This window comes from Passer montanus, unplaced genomic scaffold (genome assembly GCF_014805655.1).
Source record: "Passer montanus isolate IOZ18808 unplaced genomic scaffold, ASM1480565v1 scaffold158, whole genome shotgun sequence".
Taxonomy (NCBI): Eukaryota; Metazoa; Chordata; class Aves; order Passeriformes; family Passeridae; genus Passer; species Passer montanus.
Window position 1 is genome coordinate 808552 of NW_024362938.1, and position 19985 is coordinate 828536.

General features: G+C 60.8%; 4 protein-coding genes across 7 annotated transcripts in view; 1 reads left to right on the forward strand and 3 right to left on the reverse strand.

Moving 5' to 3' along the window:
- DGUOK (deoxyguanosine kinase) overlaps positions 1-462 on the reverse strand; it is a 2790-nt gene extending 2328 nt beyond the window's left edge. Inside the window, exons 1-2 of the mRNA XM_039702679.1 lie at positions 444-462; positions 317-348 (exon numbers count right to left, since the gene is read on the reverse strand). Of these exons, the coding sequence (XP_039558613.1) occupies positions 317-348; positions 444-462 (51 nt within the window). The remainder of the gene's footprint in view (positions 1-316; positions 349-443) is intronic.
- On the reverse strand, positions 137-3028 carry ACTG2 (actin gamma 2, smooth muscle). Its single transcript, XM_039702655.1, has 8 exons — positions 2692-3028; positions 2491-2619; positions 2297-2407; positions 1650-1734; positions 1393-1554; positions 1116-1307; positions 839-1020; positions 137-753 (listed from the first exon to the last, which is right to left on the reverse strand). The coding sequence occupies exons 1-8, from the start codon at positions 2815-2817 to the stop codon at positions 610-612; spliced, it is 1131 nt and encodes a 376-aa protein (XP_039558589.1). The 5' UTR covers positions 2818-3028; the 3' UTR covers positions 137-609.
- Positions 3029-6899: 3871 nt separating this feature from the next.
- Positions 6900-19855, reverse strand: LOC120499147 (STAM binding protein). Of its 4 annotated transcripts, none has more exons than XM_039702654.1 (10): positions 19642-19855; positions 18212-18426; positions 13973-14048; positions 12744-12839; positions 11814-12141; positions 11109-11233; positions 9877-10014; positions 7999-8111; positions 7566-7665; positions 6900-7195 (listed from the first exon to the last, which is right to left on the reverse strand). In XM_039702654.1, exons 2-10 carry the CDS (start codon positions 18415-18417, stop codon positions 7139-7141), a joined length of 1239 nt encoding a protein of 412 aa, XP_039558588.1. In that variant the 5' UTR covers positions 18418-18426; positions 19642-19855; the 3' UTR covers positions 6900-7138. The 4 variants fall into 4 exon arrangements, with proteins under 4 accessions (XP_039558588.1, XP_039558587.1, XP_039558586.1 ...); XM_039702653.1 differs by lacking the exon at positions 19642-19855 and adding an exon at positions 19393-19618 and having other exon boundaries at positions 18221-18426; XM_039702652.1 differs by lacking the exon at positions 19642-19855 and adding an exon at positions 19393-19617 and having other exon boundaries at positions 11814-12138.
- On the forward strand, positions 8665-9738 carry LOC120499149. The gene is made up of 2 exons (XM_039702656.1): positions 8665-8752; positions 8862-9738. The coding sequence occupies exons 1-2, from the start codon at positions 8665-8667 to the stop codon at positions 9698-9700; spliced, it is 927 nt and encodes a 308-aa protein (XP_039558590.1). The 3' UTR covers positions 9701-9738.
- Positions 19856-19985: the final 130 nt, after the last annotated feature.

Sequence of the window (19985 nt, forward strand, 5' to 3'; positions counted from 1 at the left end):
AAAAAAAAAAAAAAGAAAAACTAAAGAAAAAAATTATCTGACATAAATTAAAACAATGCAGAAATTTACAGGTGTAAATGCAGAGTTTCAGCAACTCGGGGTTGAGGAACTCGAGCCCCGTGGTGGATCAGGGGAGGAGGAGGAGGATGAGGAGGGGTGTAAGGCTCGGATGCGATATGTTTTGTATTTTTTTTTTCCCAACCTTGCTAGAAACGGTGAAAAAAAAATTCTCGATGGACTCCTACCAGCCTCTACAGGAAACCTGGAATATTCCACACGGGATGTACGGCAACGCCTGGCTCCAAATACCCTGTACAGAGCGGGCCCGGGGCCGTGTCAGTGCGGGGCCTGCGGGGGAGCCCCGGGAGGGGGCAGCCCCGGGAGCCGATCCGTACAGGGTACGAGCTCAGGGCCCGCCTAGCTCGGCTACAACAGGGTCAAACCAAGTGGCAGCGTGCCCATCCGCGTGTCTAACATCAGGTACAGACTTCCCAAGGGCAGGGTTCTTTTGGAAGAAGGCGTATTCCAGTTGCAGGAGGCTGGCATGAGGTGTGTGGATGCCTGGGCACAGCTGCCGGGCGCGGGGCGGCTGCGGGGCCCGCAGTCCGTTCAGAAGCATTTACGGTGCACGATGGAGGGGCCGGACTCGTCGTACTCCTGCTTGCTGATCCACATCTGCTGGAAGGTGGAGAGCGAGGCCAGGATGGAGCCGCCGATCCACACGGAGTACTTGCGCTCGGGCGGGGCGATGATCTGCTCAGAGAGAGGAGAGAAAGCAGGGTCAGAGCTGCTCCAGCCCCCCGTGCCCACCCCGCCCTCCCCACGGAGCTCTGCCCACCTTGATCTTCATGGTGCTGGGCGCCAGGGCTGTGATCTCCTTCTGCATGCGGTCGGCGATGCCCGGGTACATGGTGGTGCCACCCGACAGCACCGTGTTGGCATACAGGTCCTTCCTGATGTCCACGTCGCACTTCATGATGGAGTTGAAGGTGGTCTCGTGGATGCCGCAGGACTCCATGCCTAAAGGAAGAAGGCAGAGTTTATTAACGCCACATTAACCTGATTAATGCCACTTAAGGCCCCTCCCTCCCTGTGCAGCCCCACCCCACACCTACCCAGGAAGGAAGGCTGGAAAAGCGCCTCGGGACACCGGAAGCGCTCGTTGCCGATGGTGATGACCTGCCCGTCGGGCAGCTCGTAGCTCTTCTCCAGCGAGGAGGAGGAGGCGGCCGTGGCCATCTCGTTCTCGAAGTCCAGCGCCACGTAGCACAGCTTCTCCTTGATGTCGCGCACGATCTCGCGCTCGGCTGCGGGGCAGCCTCGCCTCAGCGCGGTGCCAGCGCGGCGCCGGCGCGGCGTCCCCGTGCCCACGCCCCCCTCCCCGCGCCCTACCGGTGGTGACGAAGGAGTAGCCCCTCTCGGTGAGGATCTTCATGAGGTAGTCGGTGAGGTCGCGGCCCGCCAGGTCCAGGCGCATGATGGCGTGGGGCAGCGCGTAGCCCTCGTAGATGGGCACGTTGTGGGTGACGCCGTCGCCGGAGTCCAGGACGATGCCTGGGGCAGGGAGAGGTGAGGGGGACGCTCCAGGCCGGTCCCTGTCACCCGCGGTCACCCAGGGTCACCCAGGGTCACCCAGGTCCCCCGCTCACCGGTGGTGCGGCCGGAGGCGTAGAGGGAGAGCACGGCTTGGATGGCGACGTACATGGCGGGGACGTTGAAGGTTTCAAACATGATCTGGAGGGGAGAGGAGAGGGGCAGGGGGTCACCAGCGTGCCCCCACCCCAGCCCCGTGCCTTCCTGGGGTCAGGGCATGGCGTGGAGGAACAGGGGGTGGTTGTGGGGCAGGGAGGAATGGTGGATGGTGGAGTTTGGGGCAGGGAGGAATGGGTAGATGCTAGAATTATGGGACACAGGAGGACAGGGAACCATGTGGGTCGTGGGAGAACGTGGGCCAAGAGGTGGAAATGTGGGTGATGGCAGCGCACAGAGCCACGTGGGGCCGTGCAAGGAGTGGGGAGCACGAGGGTCAGGGGTTGGCATGGAAACGTGGGTCACCACAGTGCACAGAGGCACAGAGTGGGGAGCACATGGTGGGGCAAATCCTGCAGGTCCACGTGTGCCAAGAGACCCCCGGGGCCAGCAGGCACAGGAACTTCCCTCTGGGATCTCTGCCCTTATCCTGCACCCTCAAAACCCCCACATCCCCCCGCCAGCCCTTCAACCTTCCACCTTCCACCTTCAACCTTGCAGTGTTGGAGGGTCCAGCCCCAGCCAGGGCTCCTCCCCAGGGCCCTACCTGGGTCATCTTCTCGCGGTTGGCCTTGGGGTTGAGGGGAGCCTCGGTGAGCAGGGTGGGGTGCTCCTCGGGGGCCACACGCAGCTCGTTGTAGAAGGAGTGGTGCCAGATCTGAGGCGGGCAGAGAAGCAGGGGGCCGTCACCCCAAACCTCAGGCCGGGCTCGCCCCCCTCCCCGCCCCGCCGGGGCCTCACCTTCTCCATGTCATCCCAGTTGGTGATGATGCCGTGCTCGATGGGGTACTTGAGCGTGAGGATGCCCCTCTTGCTCTGCGCCTCGTCGCCCACGTAGCTGTCCTTCTGCCCCATGCCCACCATGACGCCCTGACGGGGGGAGAGGCCTCGTTAGCCTGGGAGCAGCTCGGGCTGGGGGCTGCCGGGCCCCCCGGTACCCACCTGGTGCCGGGGCCGGCCCACGATGGAGGGGAAGACGGCGCGGGGGGCATCGTCGCCGGCGAAGCCGGCCTTGCAGAGGCCGGAGCCGTTGTCGCACACCAGGGCCGTGGTCTCCTCGTCGCACATGGCGGGGCGGCAGCGCTCGGTGCTGGGGGGACCTGGGGGAAAAGCTGCCCGGGGGGGAGAGGGGCGTTACGGAGGCTGGCACGGGGCTCGTGCCGCGCCAGCGCCGCCGGATTTGGGCTCGGAGGTGTCGAGTCCGCGGGTGGGCAGCGCTGTAAAATCCTCCGTGGGCCGGCCCCGCGTGGTGATGCTCGTGCCCGCGGGTGCTGCTCCATGCCGGGTGCTGCTCCATCCTCCTGCAGCCTCTTCTTGGCCAAAATCGGTGCTGAAACCTCCCCTGGAGCTGCGGTGCTGCCGTGCCCGGGCGGTGCCCCCCAAAGCGGGCAGGGGGTGCCAGGTGAGCTCACTCATCTTCTGTCTCGGCAGCTTTTTGCTGCCCTGACCTCGCATCCGCTCCCAAAAAAGCTGCCCTTCCCAGGGGGTGCCCCCGGTGCCAGAGGGGGAGCTCCCCGATCCGGAGGGAAACGGGCAAAACCTCGCAGGAGCCCAAAAAGCCAAAAAAACCCCAAAACCACGGAGATTTGTGCGAGAGCACCACCTGCTCTGGCCTCAGCCCAGCGAGGCCCCCGGCTGCGGGGTCGTGCCCAGCTTGGCACCCCCTCCGTGCCACAAAACCCAGCTGGGGGCACGCCGTAAAAGCTGAGGCACCCCAAAAAACCCCCCGGGGTGTTTTTGCTGCTCGCTGCCCTCCGAGGAAGAAGGGAAGCAGCGCAGGGCAGTACTCACCACGGAGGCGAGGGAGCTCCTTTCCTCTGGGAGCGAGCCCCGGGCAGCGTGGGTATAAATACCAGCGAGCCCCAGGAACCTCAGAGGCGGATCCGCTCTAAACAAAGACCCTAAATAGGCTCAGGGATGGTGCGTCGGCCATATGGCCATATAAGGTGTTTTATTTCATTAAATTGACCTCGGGCCGGTGGCAGGACCCGGCAGGGTTAATTATTGTAGGGAAATGTATGGTAGGGATGCTTGGGAGGCGGCGGGAGCGCGTTCCTTTTATGCTGCGCTGCGATAAACAAGCGAGACACAAGTCCTTATAAGCGACGGGCTGCGAAGAAGGAGTGGAAGCACCTCCGGGTCCCGGGAGAAGCCAGCCCGGCGGGGTGGAGGTGCCCTGGGGGCTCTGGGGACACCCCGGCTCCTCCCGGCCTCGCCCCCCCGGCGCTCCTGGGATGCCTCTCCCCGTGCTCTTCTCTCTCCGCCCCCATTTTTGGGCTTTTGCTGTCCCAAAGCCCCAAATCCCCGGCCTGAGGCAGGCTGTGGGTCCAAATCCCGATCCCGCACTGAGGGGAGCCGGGCTCTGACCCCTCCCGGGGGGATTTGGGGCGGGTCGGCTCAGACCCCCCCAGGTGGGAGCTGTCCCCGGGCAGAGGCCAACCAGAGGCTCCCGAACTCCCGGCTGCCTTTTTAAGGACAACGGGCCCCGACCAGGAGCCTCCCGGAGCCAGGGAGGGCTCCAGGGAAACTGAGGCACGGCGGGCCCAGCTGCTCCCCAGCCGTGCCCGGGGCGGGGACATGCCAGCACTGGAGCAGTGACCAGGAGCTGTGGGTGCCACCACAGGCACGGCACACAAAGGTCCTGGTGTCCCCACCATGGTTCCAGAGGGTCCGTGGGGCAGGACAGGGGCTCGGTGTGTCCCCAGCACTGGCACTCCATTCACAGCCCCGTGTCCCCAGGGCTGGCTCTGCCAGGTCCCTGTCCCCGTGCAGCAGCTCAGATGTGTCCCCTGCCCTGCCCCTGGTGTCCCCCCAGCCCCGGGGTCCTGCTGCCACCTCACCTGCAGCCCGGCTGACAGGAGGTCAGGGAGGGGAGAGGCTGCCAGAGACGGCACGCAAAAAACCCTTTAAAATTAATCACAAATTGAAATTAATCACAAATTAAACTGAATCACAAATTAAACTGAATCACAAATTAAACTGAATCACAAATTACACTGAATGACACCCCAAAGCCGCAGAGCAGGGAGGGCAGAGGGGGTGATGGAGGCAGCAGCCGGAGACCCCCGTGTGCAGGCAGGACCCCCCGAAGCCCGAGAGCCCCGAGCAGCCCCAGCTCTCAGCCCCGGGGCATCCCCGAGCACAGCAGCCCCGAGCCGGAGCCAGGCGCAGCCTAAAAAGGCAAAGTTTGGCCCCCGCAGCCAATCCAGCGGGCCCGGGATGCTCGCAGGAACGCCAGGCATCCCCGGCCCCGGCCCCGGCACCGGCACCGGTCCCGGCCCCGGCCCCGACACCGGCACCGGCACCGGGGGTGGTGTTCCCGAGGACGGGAAAGGCGTGAACGAACGCCAGGCATCCCCGGCCCCGGCCCCGGCACCGGCCCCGGCACCGGCCCCGGCCCCGGCACCGACACCGGGGGTGGTGTTCACCCCGGGGATGCTGCCGAGGACGGGAAAGGCGTGAAAAGAGAGATCGGGATGAGTTCCCTGCGCTCGGGGGAGCATCGCATCGCCCGTCGCTCCCTGCCGGCGGGATGCCCCCGAGCTCAGGGGATAAATCGCTCCTGAGCGTGGCTCATCGCCGGGCCCAGCTCCTCCCTAACCCGCTCTGGGTGGGTTTAAGGTGCGGCGGGCACAGCTGGCACAGCTGGAGAGCCAGGCTGGGCAGCAGGGTCGGATATCGGCATTCACTGAGACACGAAGTGAGGATTCGGGGAGCTGGGGTGGAAATGGGATGGCAGAGCCGGGAGCTCAGGGAGCAGAGCCCGACCTGAGCAATTCCTGCTCCTGGAAAACTCCCCGGGAAGGTCTGCCAGCCACCGGGACAGCCCAGAAGCGTGACCAGCTGACACTGGCATGAATCCCCAGGGATGAGAAGGGTGGTGCTCTGCGAGATGCCATTTCCCCCTCGCTCTCCCCAGGGTGAGGAGCTGGACACCACGGGCACTGCACCCCTCCCGAGCACGGAGGATGAATTCATTAATTAATTAGGGCTGAAAACGAGTTCCCAGAGATGCCCCAAAGGCTCTCCCTCCCCTCCCAGCCCGGGGCCAGCCCGTTCCCTGGAGCAGGCTCGGCCCCCCAAAGGAAGCGACCCCCGAGGCCGCCCCGCCCCGCCGAGCTCCGGGAAAGGGGAAAAACCTGGATAATCCCATCCGTGTGCGCCAGGCAGCGCACTGGGGATGTCTGCACGCCGGCTGCGAGGGCCGCTCCAGCCCCCTCCCCTCCCTTCCCTCCCCTTCCCCACCAGCCCAGGCACGCCTGGCACAGCTGGCACAGCTGGCTGCCACCTTGGAATGCCGCTGCTTCCCTCCCACCGAGGGCGGGAAGGGAAAGCCTGGGCTTGGCACCCGCTGGCAGCAGCTCCAGGAGGGTCCTGCTCGAGGGCTGAGCTCGGCTTGGGCAAGGCCAGGCTTCCTGGGCCGGGCTTGCTGCCGCTCTGGGTGGGCACAGGACGCCAGGGCAGCTGGGAAGTGGCCAAAGCTGCTGGAATCCCATCTTGGAATGGGATTGGGGTGGTCAGAGCTGCTGGAATTCCATCTTGGAATGGGGTGGGAGTGGTCAAAGCTGCTGGAAATTCTCTTGGAGTGGGATGGAAGTGGTCAAAGCTGCTGGAAATCTCATCATGGAGTGGGATTGGGGTGGTCAGAGCTGCTGGAATCCCATCCTGGAGTGGGATTGGGGTGGTCAGAGCTGCTGGAATCCCATCCTGGAGTGGGATGGAAGTGGCCAAAGCTGCTGGAATCCCATCCTGGAGTGCTGGTGGCAGCCAGACCGAGCTCCTCCATGGTAACACCAGGCCAGGAAAAGGGATGAGTGCCCAGACAGCCCTATAAACACTGCTGGGGTGGGTTTCCAGCCCTGAAATGCTGACAGAGGGATCCCAAAGGAGCTTGGGCCCTCCCCAGGCAGACACACGAGCAGAAGGAAGCAGCCCTGAGCTGGTGTGGGGCTCAGAAGGCTCAGCAAGGTTTGGGTTGAAAGCACAGGAAAGGTTTATCTGCTCCTGGAAGCTCTGCTGAGACCAAGAGCCCAGAATGAGGGACACAACAGGGCATGGGTTAACGTGGGCAAGTCCCACAAGCACTTGAAGAGGTTTCCACACCTCAGGGCTGCAGCAAGTCACAAAGAACCTCCCCAGGAGGCCGTGGGTTAGAGTTAAACATCTGCTTTAGTGTTGGCTTCTGTCTCTGAGCCCCCAGCTGGCTCCTGCCCACCCTGGAGCCAGGCACGGAGGTTGCAGGGCCCCCACTGAGGGCAGGGACCTGACTGCACCTGTGGAGGGAGGAGGATCACTGCGTGGTGGAAATCATCTGCTGCAGGAGGGGAAAAGACTCCCTAGGCCTAGAGGAAGGTGGGTGCTCCCGAGAGGGGCAAGGCAGGAGGATTATTTATCGCAGGTCCAGCAGCACCACGTCCCTCTCCACCACTGACACGTGGCTGCAGGTCTGCAAGGGAGGACAGAGGGGACAGGGGTCACTCAGGTGCTCCCACAGCTCAGCTGATCTCCTCCACCTCCTGGCACAGCCTGTGCTTCCCCAGAACAGCCCCTGGAGCCAGCTCTTGCACCAGCCCAGCTGCTGGTTGGGATCATGGCAGGCCCCACACAGATCCCCCCAAACAGCCCTGGGCTGTGCCTCGCTCTGCTCCTGCAGCCAGCAGCTCTGCAGCACACCTGCAGCACCTGCAGCACCTCAGGAAGCTCCTGCACCTCCTCTCTGGGAATGGGAGAGCAGCCCTGGCCAGGCTGAGCCTCCCATCCCAGCCCAGCCCAGCCCATCCCAGCAGGCACTCTCCCCAGAGCCCCAGGGAACTCACTGTGAACAGAGGGGGGTCTTTGGGGTGGGGGTGGAACCCCTTCTGCCTGCAGGATGAGATCTCCTCCAGGCCATGCTCCGTCAGCCTGAAGAACCCTGTCCTGGAGCAAGAACAGGGAGCTCCAGCCTCTGCATCCCATCCCCTGGATCCCATCCCCTGGATCCCATCCCATTGATCCCATCCCATCCCATGGACCCCATGGATCCCATCCCATCCAATCTCATTCAATCCCATCAGGATCTGAGGGAGGAAGGCTGTGCCTGACAGCCCAGGCAGAGGAACAACCTCCCCAGCCCACACTCCTGGGATCCAGAGTCACTCCTGGCACCCCTCACTCCTTCCTGGAGCCCCCCACTCCCTCCTGGAGCCCCCCACTCACTCCCGGAGCCCCTCACTCCCTCCTGGAGCCCCTCACTCACTCCCCCCCACTCACTCCTGGTACTTGGGGGAGCACACGATGGCGATGGACTCGGGCAGCATCATCTGGTAGGAGCAGTGGGTGTGCAGGTCCACGCTGGACAGGAAGGCTGTCTGGGTGGGGTGGGTCTGGCCAGGGACAGGGCAGCACTCAGAGGCTGGCAAACCCTGCCAGGCCACCCTGTGTGCCCAGGGAGCCTCGTGGCAGAGCAGGCACAGCGCCCTGCAGGGCACAGGGGGCACGGCTGGGCTGGAATTCATGGAATTGTGGAATGCTTTGGGTTGGGAGGGACATCAAAGCCCAGCCAGTGCCACCCCTGCCATGGCAGGGACACCTTTCACTGCCCCAGCCTGGCCTTGGGCACTGCCAGGGATCCAGGGGCAGCCACAGCTGCTCTGGGAATTCCATCCCAGCCCTTCCCCACCCTCACATGGAGAATTCCTTCCCCATTCCTTCCTAACCCTGCCTCTGGCACTGGAAGCCATTCCCCTTGTCCTACCACACTCCCTGCTCTTGTCCTAAGTCCCTTCCAGCTCTCTTGGTTTTTATTCTCTCTTTCTTTTTTTGGATTGTCCTAAAACGTGTGCTCCTCTTTTCCATGGGGAGTTACCTACAAGAGGAGCTCCACATTCCTGCCACATCCTATGGAAAAAAAAAAAATCACACCTTGAAGCCACAACCATGTCCCTGCAGGCCACTTCACACCTTCCTCCAGGGCAGGAGTGCAGCTCCTGGGGCTCAGCACAGCCCGAGGTGCCAGAGCACTGCAGGACACCCCACTCCATGGGGACCCCACCTTCCATGGGGACACCACCTTCCATGGGGACACCACCTTCCATGGGGACATCACCTTCCTGGGGGACACCCCATTCCATGGGGGACACCCCATTCCATGGGGATATCACCTTCCTGGGGCACACCACGCTCCCTGGAGGGCTGGGCAGCCCCTGGCAGCTCAGCCAGCCCCTGCTGCCAGCCCTGCCCGGGGTTTTGCTGGCAGCACCAGCCTCTGCAGGGCTGTCACTGCACAGGTGGCCCTGCAGCAGCCTCCCTGCGTGGAGCAGCCTCTCTGGAGCTGCAGCAGCTCCTTGCCCGAGCCCTCAGGCAGCTGCTGCTTTCCAGAGATTACTCAGCTTTGCTTGGCAGGGATCCCACTGCCAAGGGCTCCCCGGGGACAGGCGGGAGGAGCCTGCACTGGCACAGCTCCCAGGGCTGCTCAGGGACAAGTGTCCCTCCAGCAGAGCAGCTTGGGGTGTCCCCACAGAGCCACCAGAGCTGGCTCTTAGCTGGAGGGAACGTGAGCTTCATGGCTGAGATGCTACTTCCAGGGAATCCCAGAATGGGCTGGGTTGGGAGGGACCTTAAAGCCCATCCAGTGCCACCCCTGCCATGGCAGAGACATTTTTCACTGCTCCAGGCTGCTCCAACCTGGCCTTGGGCACTGCCAGGGATCCAGGGGCAGCCACAGCTGCTCTGGGAACCTGTGCCAGGGCTCCCCACCTCCTCAGGGAAGAGTTTCTTCCCAGAATCTCATCTAAACCTCTCCTCCTTCCTCTCATGGAAAAGTTTCTTCCCAGTATCTCATCTAAACCTTTCCTCCTTCTCAGGGAAGAGTTTCTTCCCAGTATCTCATCTACACCTTTTGTCCTTCCTCACACAGAAGTTTCTTCCCAGAATCTCATCTAAACCTTTCCTCTTTCCTTCTCAAAGGGCTTGATGCTCTGGAAAGGACCCCAAACATTCCCCAGGCCTGGATTTCCCCCCCAGGGCAGTGAAGGAGGCTGTACCAGAGGGAGAACCAGAGGCTGCTGCCCATTCCCTGCCATCTCCTGCCCCAGCAGCCCTTCCCCTGGGGCAGGGAGTGCCAGGGAGTGCCAGGGCAGGGAGACTCACGTGGATCCAGCCCAGGGTGACGAGGCCATGCTGGTCCTGGATGACAAAGAGCTCCTCCTCGCTCTCGGTGGTGCAGGAGTCGGGGCCCCCCAGCTGCTTGGGGACGATGACGTGGGTGATGGTGAACTCGTTCCTCATCTGCAAGGCAGGGCCACCACGGCAGCTGTGAGCCCCAGGCCAGGGACCTTCCTGGGCCTGGGGACAAGCCCCTGGAGGATGGTTCCCTCTCTGAGCTCTGAGAGGATTTATTGCACCTGAGATAGCTCAGCTGCTTTGAATGGCGGAAAATGAGCAGGATGGCTTCTGAGGTGGTGTTGGAAACAGAAAAATGTTATTTTGCCTTCTATTAAAACAAGTTCTCAGAGAAAAACTGAGCTAAGGGCAAGTGGTTCTTGCTCCTGCTAAAACACCCCAGAACAGGGATTATTTCCTTTGTTCTCTTCCGTTTCTAGTGAATTTCCTAGGCCAGACCTCTTGGCCTCTGTCCAGTTGGGCAGCCCCAAGTTTAAAGTGAAGTCTCAAAGGTTTTATGAGGTGTCTTTTTACCAAATTGAGGAGAAAAACTTCTGGGCTTTTTGCTTTTTTTAAGGAGACAAAGGATAATTTGGTTGCTCCATCAACAGAGGGCACATTCCTACATCCACCACTCATCTGCAGGTGCAGCTCCAAGGAGTTCCAGGATTTTTCCAAAGGAGTTCCAGGATTTTTTTCCTGTTCCATTCTCCGTGCTGTGCAGAGCACCTGCAGGAGCTCAGAGAAGCCCTGGACACCCCCAGACCCAGCTCCCCACTCCAAGGGGAGGATGCCTCATCCCTAAAGCATCCCCAGAGTCTGGAAGCAGCTGGACTGCAGGAAGCTGCTACGTCAAACAAACTCCATTTCAAAGCAAACTTCTGGGAGTGGCTCAGGGCAGATGGGCTGGAGCTGCCAGCAAAACCTGGGCACGCAAAGGCTGGGGGGGGAACAGTTTCTGTCAGCCTGAGGGCCACCAGCTGGGACACCCAAAGCACAAGGAGTGCCACCAGTGGGAGAGAAGAAGCTGAGTGGGGCCTCAGGGCGGGGAAACCCAAAAACGAGGAAAGGGACAGAGGCACGCCATCCCTGCACCCACATGGAAGCCTGACAGCACGCTGAAGAATCCAGGCCACAAACCAAGCCCCTTCCAAAGGCGTGGCAGCGTGCCAGGCAGCCCTTCTGGCATTTTTGGGGTGCCCAGGGGGCTGTTTCCTTACCAGCCTGCCGCAGAGGATGCCGCAGGTCTCGACGCCCCGCGCCGTGTTGGCGTCAGCCAGCTGCAGGAACTTGTGGCACAGCTCCCTGGGGACAATGACCTGCCGCAGCACGTCCACGCCTGCACCTGTGGGCAGCAGGCAGCACAGTCAGCAGGGGCAGGAAGGGTCCCTCAGGGCAGGATGGGAAGGGAGAAAATGCAGCTGGGAAGATCAAGTCACCTCTGCCTCAGGGAACTGTGTCACTGCGACACTTGCAGCACCTCTCTCAGAACAGGGAAAGGGAGGTGGAAAAGGGAAGGATGCTCTGGCAGGGGGCAAAAGGAGTGTTTTGTGACTAAAAATGAAACCACACACCCTCAGGAAGTGTTATTTAAAGCAGGACGTGTCACTGGGCACTCAGCCCCTGGATGTGTCTGAATCAGTATTTTGGAACCACGGTTGGTGGGATTTGGTCAGGAGGAGGATTCAGCCAGCCCAGCCAGGAGCCAAACCCCAACCTCCAGCAAGTATTTGGAACAAGGAAAAGCAAACAGGCTGCAGACCCTGGAAGAGCAGAGAGGCTGGGCTGGAAGAGCAGGAGGACAACACCCAGTGACCCAGGAGAGCAAACCCCCACGATCAGGAAACTCCAAAAGCCTCCCAGAGAAGCTGGCTGTGCGTGGCTCGGCCCCAGCAGGGAGAAGAGCTGCTCCAAGAGGTACTAACTGTTCTCTGTGCTCCCCAGAGCACTGGGCTTCAAAGATCTGTCCACAACAGGAGGTTTGGAGGGCACAGTCCCCGCTGATGGACTTGCTGGGTGAACTGGAGAGACTGGAACCTTTGGGGTTAAATCTGTTGGGGGCTTTTCTATGCCAGGGATGAGGGGTCCATCCACAGACTCTGGCTCTGGCTTCCCAAACTCCTGCACGATCCTGAGGCGCTCCTTCTCCAGCTCCTGCTGCCTGATCATCTCCTCGAAGGCGTGGAACTGCTCCTGCTCTGCCTGCTGCTGCTTCATCAGGGCCACCCGAGTCCTCTCCTCCTCCAGCTGCTGCTGCAAGGCCACAGGATGTGCAGGTTACTCTTCTTGCCCCTCCTGCTGCGAGGAGGAACACGCCCAGGGACAGCAGCAGAGAGGGGGACACCAGCCCCAGGCAGACCCCCAGCCACTCCCAGGTTATTCCCAAAGGTCAGCAGCACACAGCATTTTCAGCTTGCAGGGCACAGATCCACAGCCAGCTGCACCAAGGGCAGGAAAAGCACTGCTCTACCCTCCCTCTTCCAGGGAATTCCAATCCCAGGTTGATTTCCCTCCATCCTCTGAAGTCCAGAGCCAAACCGACTGCAGAGGTGACTGCTCTGCCCACACAGATCCTGGGCTTGTGCTGGAATTTCAACCCCTCCCCTTTTTAAAATTTAATTTCTGCTTCTAATTTCCCATGGCGTGGTGCTTTCCTTTCGTGGGACAGAGAGGAGAAACCAAGCACAGAGCCCAGCTGAGGCTGGCTGGGGATGCACGGGGAGCAGGGCCACCTGCAGTGACAGTGGGGCCACCCAGCCTGGACATTCCCCAGCCCCCAGGGAGCCCTGGAGCTCCCAAAGCCTCGAGGCTGAGGGGCTCCAGGGGAGCACAGCCTGCAGCGTGCTGTCACTCACCTCCTGCTCCTTGTACTTAGCATAGTCCTGGGCGTACCTCTTTAGCAGCTCCTCCTTGAGCTCTTCGGCTCGGGGAAAGGCTACTTCCTTCAGTTTCTGGGGGAGGAAACTCAGCATCAGCCTGGGCCAGCCCCGAGGCAAGGAAAACAAAGCCAAAAGGCACCGCCAGAATCACTGAGCAAGAGCTGGGGCAGTGCTGTGCTCTCTTCTGGGCAGAGCTGAGCAGGAGCTGCTGGGGCTGGGAGGAATCTCCAAGGATTCCCTTGGAGAAAAAAAAATCAGCATCAGCCTGGGCCAGCCCCGAGGCAAGGAAAACAAAGCCAAAAGGCACCGCCAGAATCACTGAGCAAGAGCTGGGGCAGTGCTGTGCTCTCTTCTGGGCAGAGCTGAGCAGGAGCTGCAGCTTCTGGGGCTGGGAGGAATCTCCAAGGATTCCCTTGGAGAAAAAAAATCACCAGCCAGCACTCGTGGACTTTGAAAAGCAGGGAGTTGAACAGGGGAGAAAGGACACCCCAAGTGGACACCACAGCCAGCCCAGTGCAACGGGGTGAGAGCCCCCCAAAGGTAACCCAGAGAATCCTGGAGCTGTTTAGGCTGGAAAACACCTCCAAGATCACTGAGTTCAACCTTTCCCACAGCTCTCCACCACTAATCCGTGTCCCCAGGTATTTTGGAACACTTCCAGGGGTGGTGGAAGCCAGTGCCAGGACAGGACAATGCTTTTGGGCAAGAAATTTCCCCAGTATCCAGCTTAAGTGGTGGATAAGGGGAAACGGCCTCTGGTGTGAGGCGAGGCCGTTTCCCCTTATCCTGCCCCTGTTCCCTGGGAGCAGAGCCTGACCAGGAGCAGTGCAGAGCCAGAAGGGCCCCCCTGATCCCCCTTTTCTCCTTCTGAGCCCCTTCCCAGCTCCCTCAGCCCCTCCTGGGGCTCAGCCCCTTCCCAGCTCCCTCAGCCCCTTCCCCAGCTCCCTCAGCCCCTCCTGGGGCTCAGCCCCTTCCCAGCTCCCTCAGCCCCTTCCCCAGCTCCCTCAGCCCCTCCTGGGGCTCAGCCCCTTCCCCAGCTCCGTTCCCATCCCCGGCTCCAGCCCCTGCATGGATTCCCTGGAGTGAGGAGCCCAGAACTGAACTCCCGAGGGCTCAGCAGTGCCTGGCCCTCAGCGTTTGTGAGGATCACTCATGGCAGAGTTGGGAAGGCCCAGGCTGGTGACCCTGAGCACGGCCCCACTCACCCTGACCGTCTCCCTCTTCTCAGGGATGACGGCGCTCTTGTAGTCGCGGTGCTGCGGCAGCTTCTCGATGAAGAGCCTGCAAAAGGGGACACGAGCTGCACTCCAGGGCACTCCCTCTGCCCTGGGCACCCTGTGCTGCCCTGGGCACCCTGTGCTGCCCCTGCCTGGCTCCATCCTGTTCGGTTCTGTTTTGTCGGGCCAGGGTTCTATGAGCTTTCAAAAGAGAACCTAACACACCAAGGAGAGCTTGGCTATTACCTCTGGAGGCAAAGCATGAGCAGGATGGCTTCTGCTGCAGTGTCAGGAACAAAAAGGTTTAATAAAAGGCAAAATAACAAACAGAAAATCCGAGCCAGGTACAGAGGTCTGCTCCTGGTACAAACACCTTCACAAAAGCAGTTCAGTTCTTTTGTTCTCTCCTTTTCTACCTGATGGCCCAGGCAGGACTTTCTGGCTCCTGTACAATGAGGTGACCCCAAGGTTTTAGGGAAGCCTCTGGGGTCCTGTAAGGCGGCTTTTCACCTGATCGTTGGGAGAAACTTCTGGGCTTCTTTCCTTTTTTTGGGGGACAAAGGCTAGCTTTGCCACTCTCATCAGGGGCACTCTCCTCACTCCTGCACCATCCCACAGCCCTCTGAGCTCCCTCCTGCATGGAGGAACGGGGATTTTGTGCAGCTCAGACCTCGGCCAGGGACAGCCTGCAGGTCAGCAAAAAAGCTCAAGGCAAAAAGCAAAGCAAGTGTGGAAAAAGCAAGTTCCCAAGAGCCCCAGGTGCTGCTGCAGGAGCCTCTGGGCTCTGCAGCTGAGCTCCCCAGGTAGCCCAGGCAGGAGGGAGAATTCTGGGCTGGGCCTGGGGAGGGAGATTGAGAGGAGCTCAGCATCCTCCCACCCAGCCTCCCCTGTCCCAGGGAGTAACAAAAGGGATAAAAAATGGGAAAAAAAGGGGAAAAAAGGGGGAAAAAAGGGGAAAAAGAATGGGGAAAAAAGGGGGGAAAAAAGGGGGAAAAAAAGGGGGAAAAAAAGGGGGAAAAGAGGGGAAAAAGAGGGGAAAAAGAGGGGAAAAAGAGGGGAAAAAGAGGGGAAGACACAACAAGGCCCCGAGCCCTGCCAGCAGCTTGGGATCCAAATGGAAGGGATTAATTAGGCAGGATTAGGAGCAGATGCTGCCCTGGGCTGGATGGAAAGCCAGCACAGACAGCTGGCTTTGCACGAGCCAGCAAGCAGGAAAGACGTGGGCAGGAGCAGGAGAGGAGGGCTCAGGCAGGCTGAGGAAAAGCCCAGGCAGAGGAAGGGCTGGAAGAGCTCCTGACAGCCCTGCTGGGGCCTGGCAACACCAAAACCTCCCCCAGCCAGCAGCTCGGGGCTGCTGCAGAGCCCTGGAGCCCAGCAGAGCAGCAGCTGTGCAGCAGCCAGAGCCAGGACTATTTTTAAGCCCAGCTCTGGTGCCCAGGCCAAGGCGGTGGCTCTAGAGGCTCTTGTGACACCCCCACGAGTCCCTGGAGCTGATCCAAGCAAACTGAGCAGCCCCAGCACCACAGAGAAGTTGTGTCTTGCTCCTTTTTCCTTTCTTGTTTGGCTCAAAATTGTCCCTTATTCCTTTTGTCCTTCCTACTTGGCTCAAAGCTGTGTCTTGGTTTTTTTTTCCTTCTTACTTGGCTCACAGTGGTGCCTTATTCCTTTTTTTTTCTTTTTTATTTGGCTCAAAATTGTCCCTTATTCCTTTTGTCCTTCTTACTTGGCCCAAAGTTGTGTCTTATTCCTTTTTTTTCTTTCTTTCTTGGCTCAAAGTTGTGGTTTTTTCCTTTTTCCCTTCTCATTGGGCTTTACCACACCAGCCCAGTGCCCCTGCTGGTGATTCAAACACCCTTTTGGGTCAGGGCAGGAGAAGCTGCTCAGGACCACGGGCAAGGAAGGACTTGCAAGGTGACAAGACACAGGTTAAAAATCCTGGAGAGAGTTGCAGAATCCTGGAATGGCTGGCATGGGATGGGGAGGGACCTCAAAGGCCATCCTGCCATGGCAGGGACGCTGTCCCAGGCTGGTCCAACCTGACCTTGGGGACCCCAGCTGCTCTGGGAATTCCCTGCCACCCTCACAGGGAGGAATTCCTTCCCCAAATCCCATCCAGCCCTGCCCTCTGTTGGTTTAAAAGCATCCCCTGTGGCCTGACACTCCCTGCCTCTGTGAAAATCCCTCTCCTCCCTTTTCAGAACCCCTCTCTGGGCAGCAGAGGGGACCCCCAGGTCCCCCCAGAGCCTTTTCTCCCCAGGCTGAACACGCCCAACTCCCCCTTTCCCAGGGCCAGCACTGCAGAAACCCCAGCAGGGCCGGCTTTTCCCTGGGGGAGATGATTTCCCTGGTGGAAAAGGCTTCCAGGCAGGCTGGAACTGCCAGCAGAATCACTTGAAAGCAGCTGGGGCCACGAGCCAGCACCTCTGGCTGCTGCAGTGACCCGAGCAGCAGCTCATTTGTTTACTTCCAACGTTTCTCCTGCAGCCCCAGCTGGGAGAGGGGCCTGGAACTCCTGCCAAAGCTTTGTTGGGAACCTTTCCCGAAGGTTTTACACTCCCCAGCAGCCTCCTGGCCTCGCCACCATGCCCATAAAAGCTCAGGAAGGGCGAGGCAGGGAGCAAAGCTAATCAGAGAAAAATGTGCTGGGTGTGAGGGGCAGCAGCCCTGCTCGGGGGGCAGGCAGGGAAAATGCCCACGGAGATGCCAGGGCTGTCTGGGCACAGCACAGAGCACTCTGGGGCACTGAGCAAAGCAGCAGGGGCAGGCTGGGCGAGAACCTGCAGGAACAGGGCACGGCCCCCTTGGGATCGGGGCTTTTATCCTCCTAAACCCCCAGAGATCTCTTTGAGGGGGCAGGGAGCTCCTCCGCAGCAGGGAGCTCTCCTTTGGGGCCATCTGAGGATTTATTTCCTTTACACCTTTTAATGTTAGTTATTTTTACACCTCAGCAGCAGAGCACCCCAAAGCCCTCAGGGCAGAGCACCCCAAAGCCCTGAGGAGCAGCAGAGCACCCCAAAGCCCTGAGGAGCAGATCCCTGGCCAGAACTCAGACCTGTGGGGCTCTCCCACCTCCCCAAGCCCTCACAGCCACCCCAAACCCCTCAGGGAGCAGAGCACCCCAAGCCCCATCCCAGTTTGGCACACCCCAAAGCCCTCAGGGCAGAGCACCCCAAAGCCCTGAGGGCACAGCACCCCAAAGCCCTGAGGAGCAGCAGAGCACCCCAAAGCCCTCAGGGCAGAGCACCCCAAAGCCCTGAGGAGCAGCAGAGCACCCCAAAGCCCTCAGGGCAGAGCACCCCAAAGCCCTGAGGAGCAGCAGAGCACCCCAAAGCCCTCAGGGCAGAGCACCCCAAAGCCCTGAGGGCACAGCACCCCAAAGCCCTGAGGAGCAGCAGAGCACCCCAAAGCCCTGAGGAGCAGATCCCTGGCCAGAACTCAGACCTGTGGGGCTCTCCCACCTCCCCAAACCCTCACAGCCACCCCAAACCCCTCAGGGAGCAGAGCACCCCAAACCCCATCCCAGTTTGGCACCCCAAAGCCCTGAGCAGCACATCCCTGGCCTGAACCCAGACCTGTGGGGCTCTCCCCCTCCCCAAAGCCCCCAAACCTGTGCCCAGCTCCCCTGGCTGCCCTCCTTACGTGATGTACTTGTGGTAGAGGATGAAGGCGTGCTCCAGGCTCCCCTCCTGGCACCCCAAACCCCCCAAACCCCCCAAAGCCGTGCCCAGCCCGTGTCCCTTACGTGATGTACTTGTGGTAGAGGATGAAGGCTGCCCTCCTGGCACCCCAAACACCCCAAATCCCCCAAACCCACACTCAGCCCGTGTCCCTTACGTGATGTACTTGTGGTAGAGGATGAAGGCGTGCTCCAGGCTGCCCTCCTGGCACCCCAAACCCCCCAAACCCATGTTTTGCACCCCCTGGCAGCGTTCCTTACGTGATGTACTTGTGGTAGAGGATGAAGGCGTGCTCCAGGCTGCCCTCCTGGCACCCCAAACCCCCCAAAGCCGTGCCCACGCGTGACCAGCCCGTGTCCCTTACGTGATGTACTTGTGGTACAGGATGAAGGCTCCCCTCCTGACACCCCAAAGCCGTGCCCACGCGTGCCCAGCCCGTGTCCCTTACGTGATGTACTTGTGGTAGAGGATGAAGGCTCCCCTCCTAGCACCCCAAACCCCCCAAACCCCCCAAAGCCGTGCCCACGCGTGCCCAGCCCGTGTCCCTTACGTGATGTACTTGTGGTAGAGGATGAAGGCGTGCTCCAGGTTGCCCTCCTGGCAGTAGACCGTGGCCATGCGCAGCAGCTCGACGCCCGAGCGGAAGTAGCGGCGCGGGGGCACGTCCTCGCTGACCTGCACGCTGCTGCCCGCCCGCACCAGCCGCCGCACCCGCTCCTCGGGGGCCAGGCTGGCACTGCCCGCCGCGCCTGCCATGCCGCACCGCTGCGGGGAGACAGCACGGGAGTCAGGGGATGGGGATGGGGAATGGCACTGCCCACTGCGCCCGCCATGCTGCACCGCTGTGGGGAGACGGGGAGTCAGGGGATGGGGATGGGAATGGGGAATGGGAATGGCACTGCCCGCCGCGCCCGCCATGCTGCACGCCTGCGGGGAGACAGCACGGGAGTCAGGGGATGGGGATGGGGAATGGGAATGGGGAATGGGGAATAGGGGGTCATGGAAATCAGGGGATAATGGAAATGAGGGGATCGCAGAGATCAGGAAATCAGGGGGTAACAGATCAGGGAATCACAGAGATCAGGGAGTCAAGAATCACAGGAATGAGGGAATTACGGAAATAGGAATCACAGAGATCAGGGGATCAGGAATAAGAGAAATGAGGGAATTACGGAAATAGGAATCACAGAGATCAGGGGATCGTGAGTCACAGAAATGAGGGAATCACAGAGATGAAGGGATCAGGAATAACATAAATGAGAGCATCACAGAAACCAGGGAATCGCAGAGATCAGGGAATCAGGCAATCACTGGATCACAGAAATCAGGGCATCAGGCAAGCAGGAAAATCACTGGGTCGGGGAATCACTGGATGGGGGAATCTGGGAAATCAGGGCATCATGGAATCGGGAAAATCACTGAATTTGGGAACCAGGGAATCGGGGAAATCACTGAACCTGGAAACCCCGGCCCCACGGGGCTCCAGGATCTCCCCAGACCCCTCCCGACCCACCAGGCTCCTCCCAGATCCTGTCCCCACAGCGGGGCAAAGGAGCCCGAAACGAGCCCCCCGTCCCGGGGGGAAACACGCCCAGCCCCGAGCAGATCCCCTTCCCATCAGACATGGCGGTTAGGAATTAATTTAGGTTACAAATTAATTTAGGCTACTAATTAATTTAGGCTAGGAATTAATTTAGGATTTAGGACAGGAACTAAAGCGAAGGCTCCCACCGCCCCGCCGCGATGGGATCCCCCTTCCTGAAGCGAACACCCCGCGGCCGGAGCCCTCCGGGCGGGTCCCCCTGTCCAAGGGGGGAAGATTCCAGGCCGCGCTGCCGCCATAGCGGAGCCCCCACCCGGAGCCCTGCCGCCGGGGCAGCTCGGGACGCCTCGAGCCGCCCCCGGCGCCCAGCGGGATCCCCCATCAGCGGCCGGGCCCCGCCATCCCGCAGGGCCCGCCCGGCCCGGCCCGGCCCTGACCTGGCGCGGGCCGCCGCCGCTCCCCTCAGCACTTCCGGGTTCTTCCCCACCGGCCGCGGCCTCGCTCTCGCCACCCAATCAGAACCCGCCTGGACATCCGGGTACGCAACACACACCCCCGACTTCCGCCCGGTTGTGAAGCGGCTTCCGCTCCCTTAGGGCAGCGTCGTGACGTCATAGCGGTGCGTCTTAAAGGGGCCGCGCCCCGCCCGACCCAAACCCGGCCGTTCTCACCCCAAAAGCGACCCCGACCCCCCCCGCGGGAATCACTGCTCCGCAGCCAGGCTGGGGTTTGCACAGCGTGGAAGTTTACTTTAGCAAAAGTAGAAATGGTTCACTCGGGT

Excerpts from the sequence above, each read along its gene's own strand:
- ACTG2 (XM_039702655.1), bottom strand. The coding sequence starts at position 2,817 with ATGTGCGACGAGGAGACCACGGCCCTGGTGTGCGACAACGGCTCCGGC. Across the intron at positions 2,408-2,490 it reads ACTGGGATGACATGGAGAAG|ATCTGGCACCACTCCTTCTA; the intron begins GTGAGGCCCCGG and ends TGCCCGCCTCAG. Across the intron at positions 754-838 it reads CCAGCACCATGAAGATCAAG|ATCATCGCCCCGCCCGAGCG; the intron begins GTGGGCAGAGCT and ends CTCTCTGAGCAG.
- LOC120499149 (XM_039702656.1), top strand. The coding sequence starts at position 8,665 with ATGTCCCTGCAGGCCACTTCACACCTTCCTCCAGGGCAGGAGTGCAGC. Across the intron at positions 8,753-8,861 it reads CGAGGTGCCAGAGCACTGCA|GGACACCCCATTCCATGGGG; the intron begins GGACACCCCACT and ends CCATTCCATGGG.
- LOC120499147 (XM_039702651.1), bottom strand. The coding sequence starts at position 19,503 with ATGGCGGCAGCGCGGCCTGGAATCTTCCCCCCTTGGACAGGGGGACCC. Across the intron at positions 10,015-11,108 it reads GCATCCTCTGCGGCAGGCTG|ATGAGGAACGAGTTCACCAT; the intron begins GTAAGGAAACAG and ends CCTGCCTTGCAG. Across the intron at positions 7,666-7,998 it reads TGCTCCCCCAAGTACCAGGA|GACAGGGTTCTTCAGGCTGA; the intron begins GTGAGTGGGGGG and ends TTCTTGCTCCAG.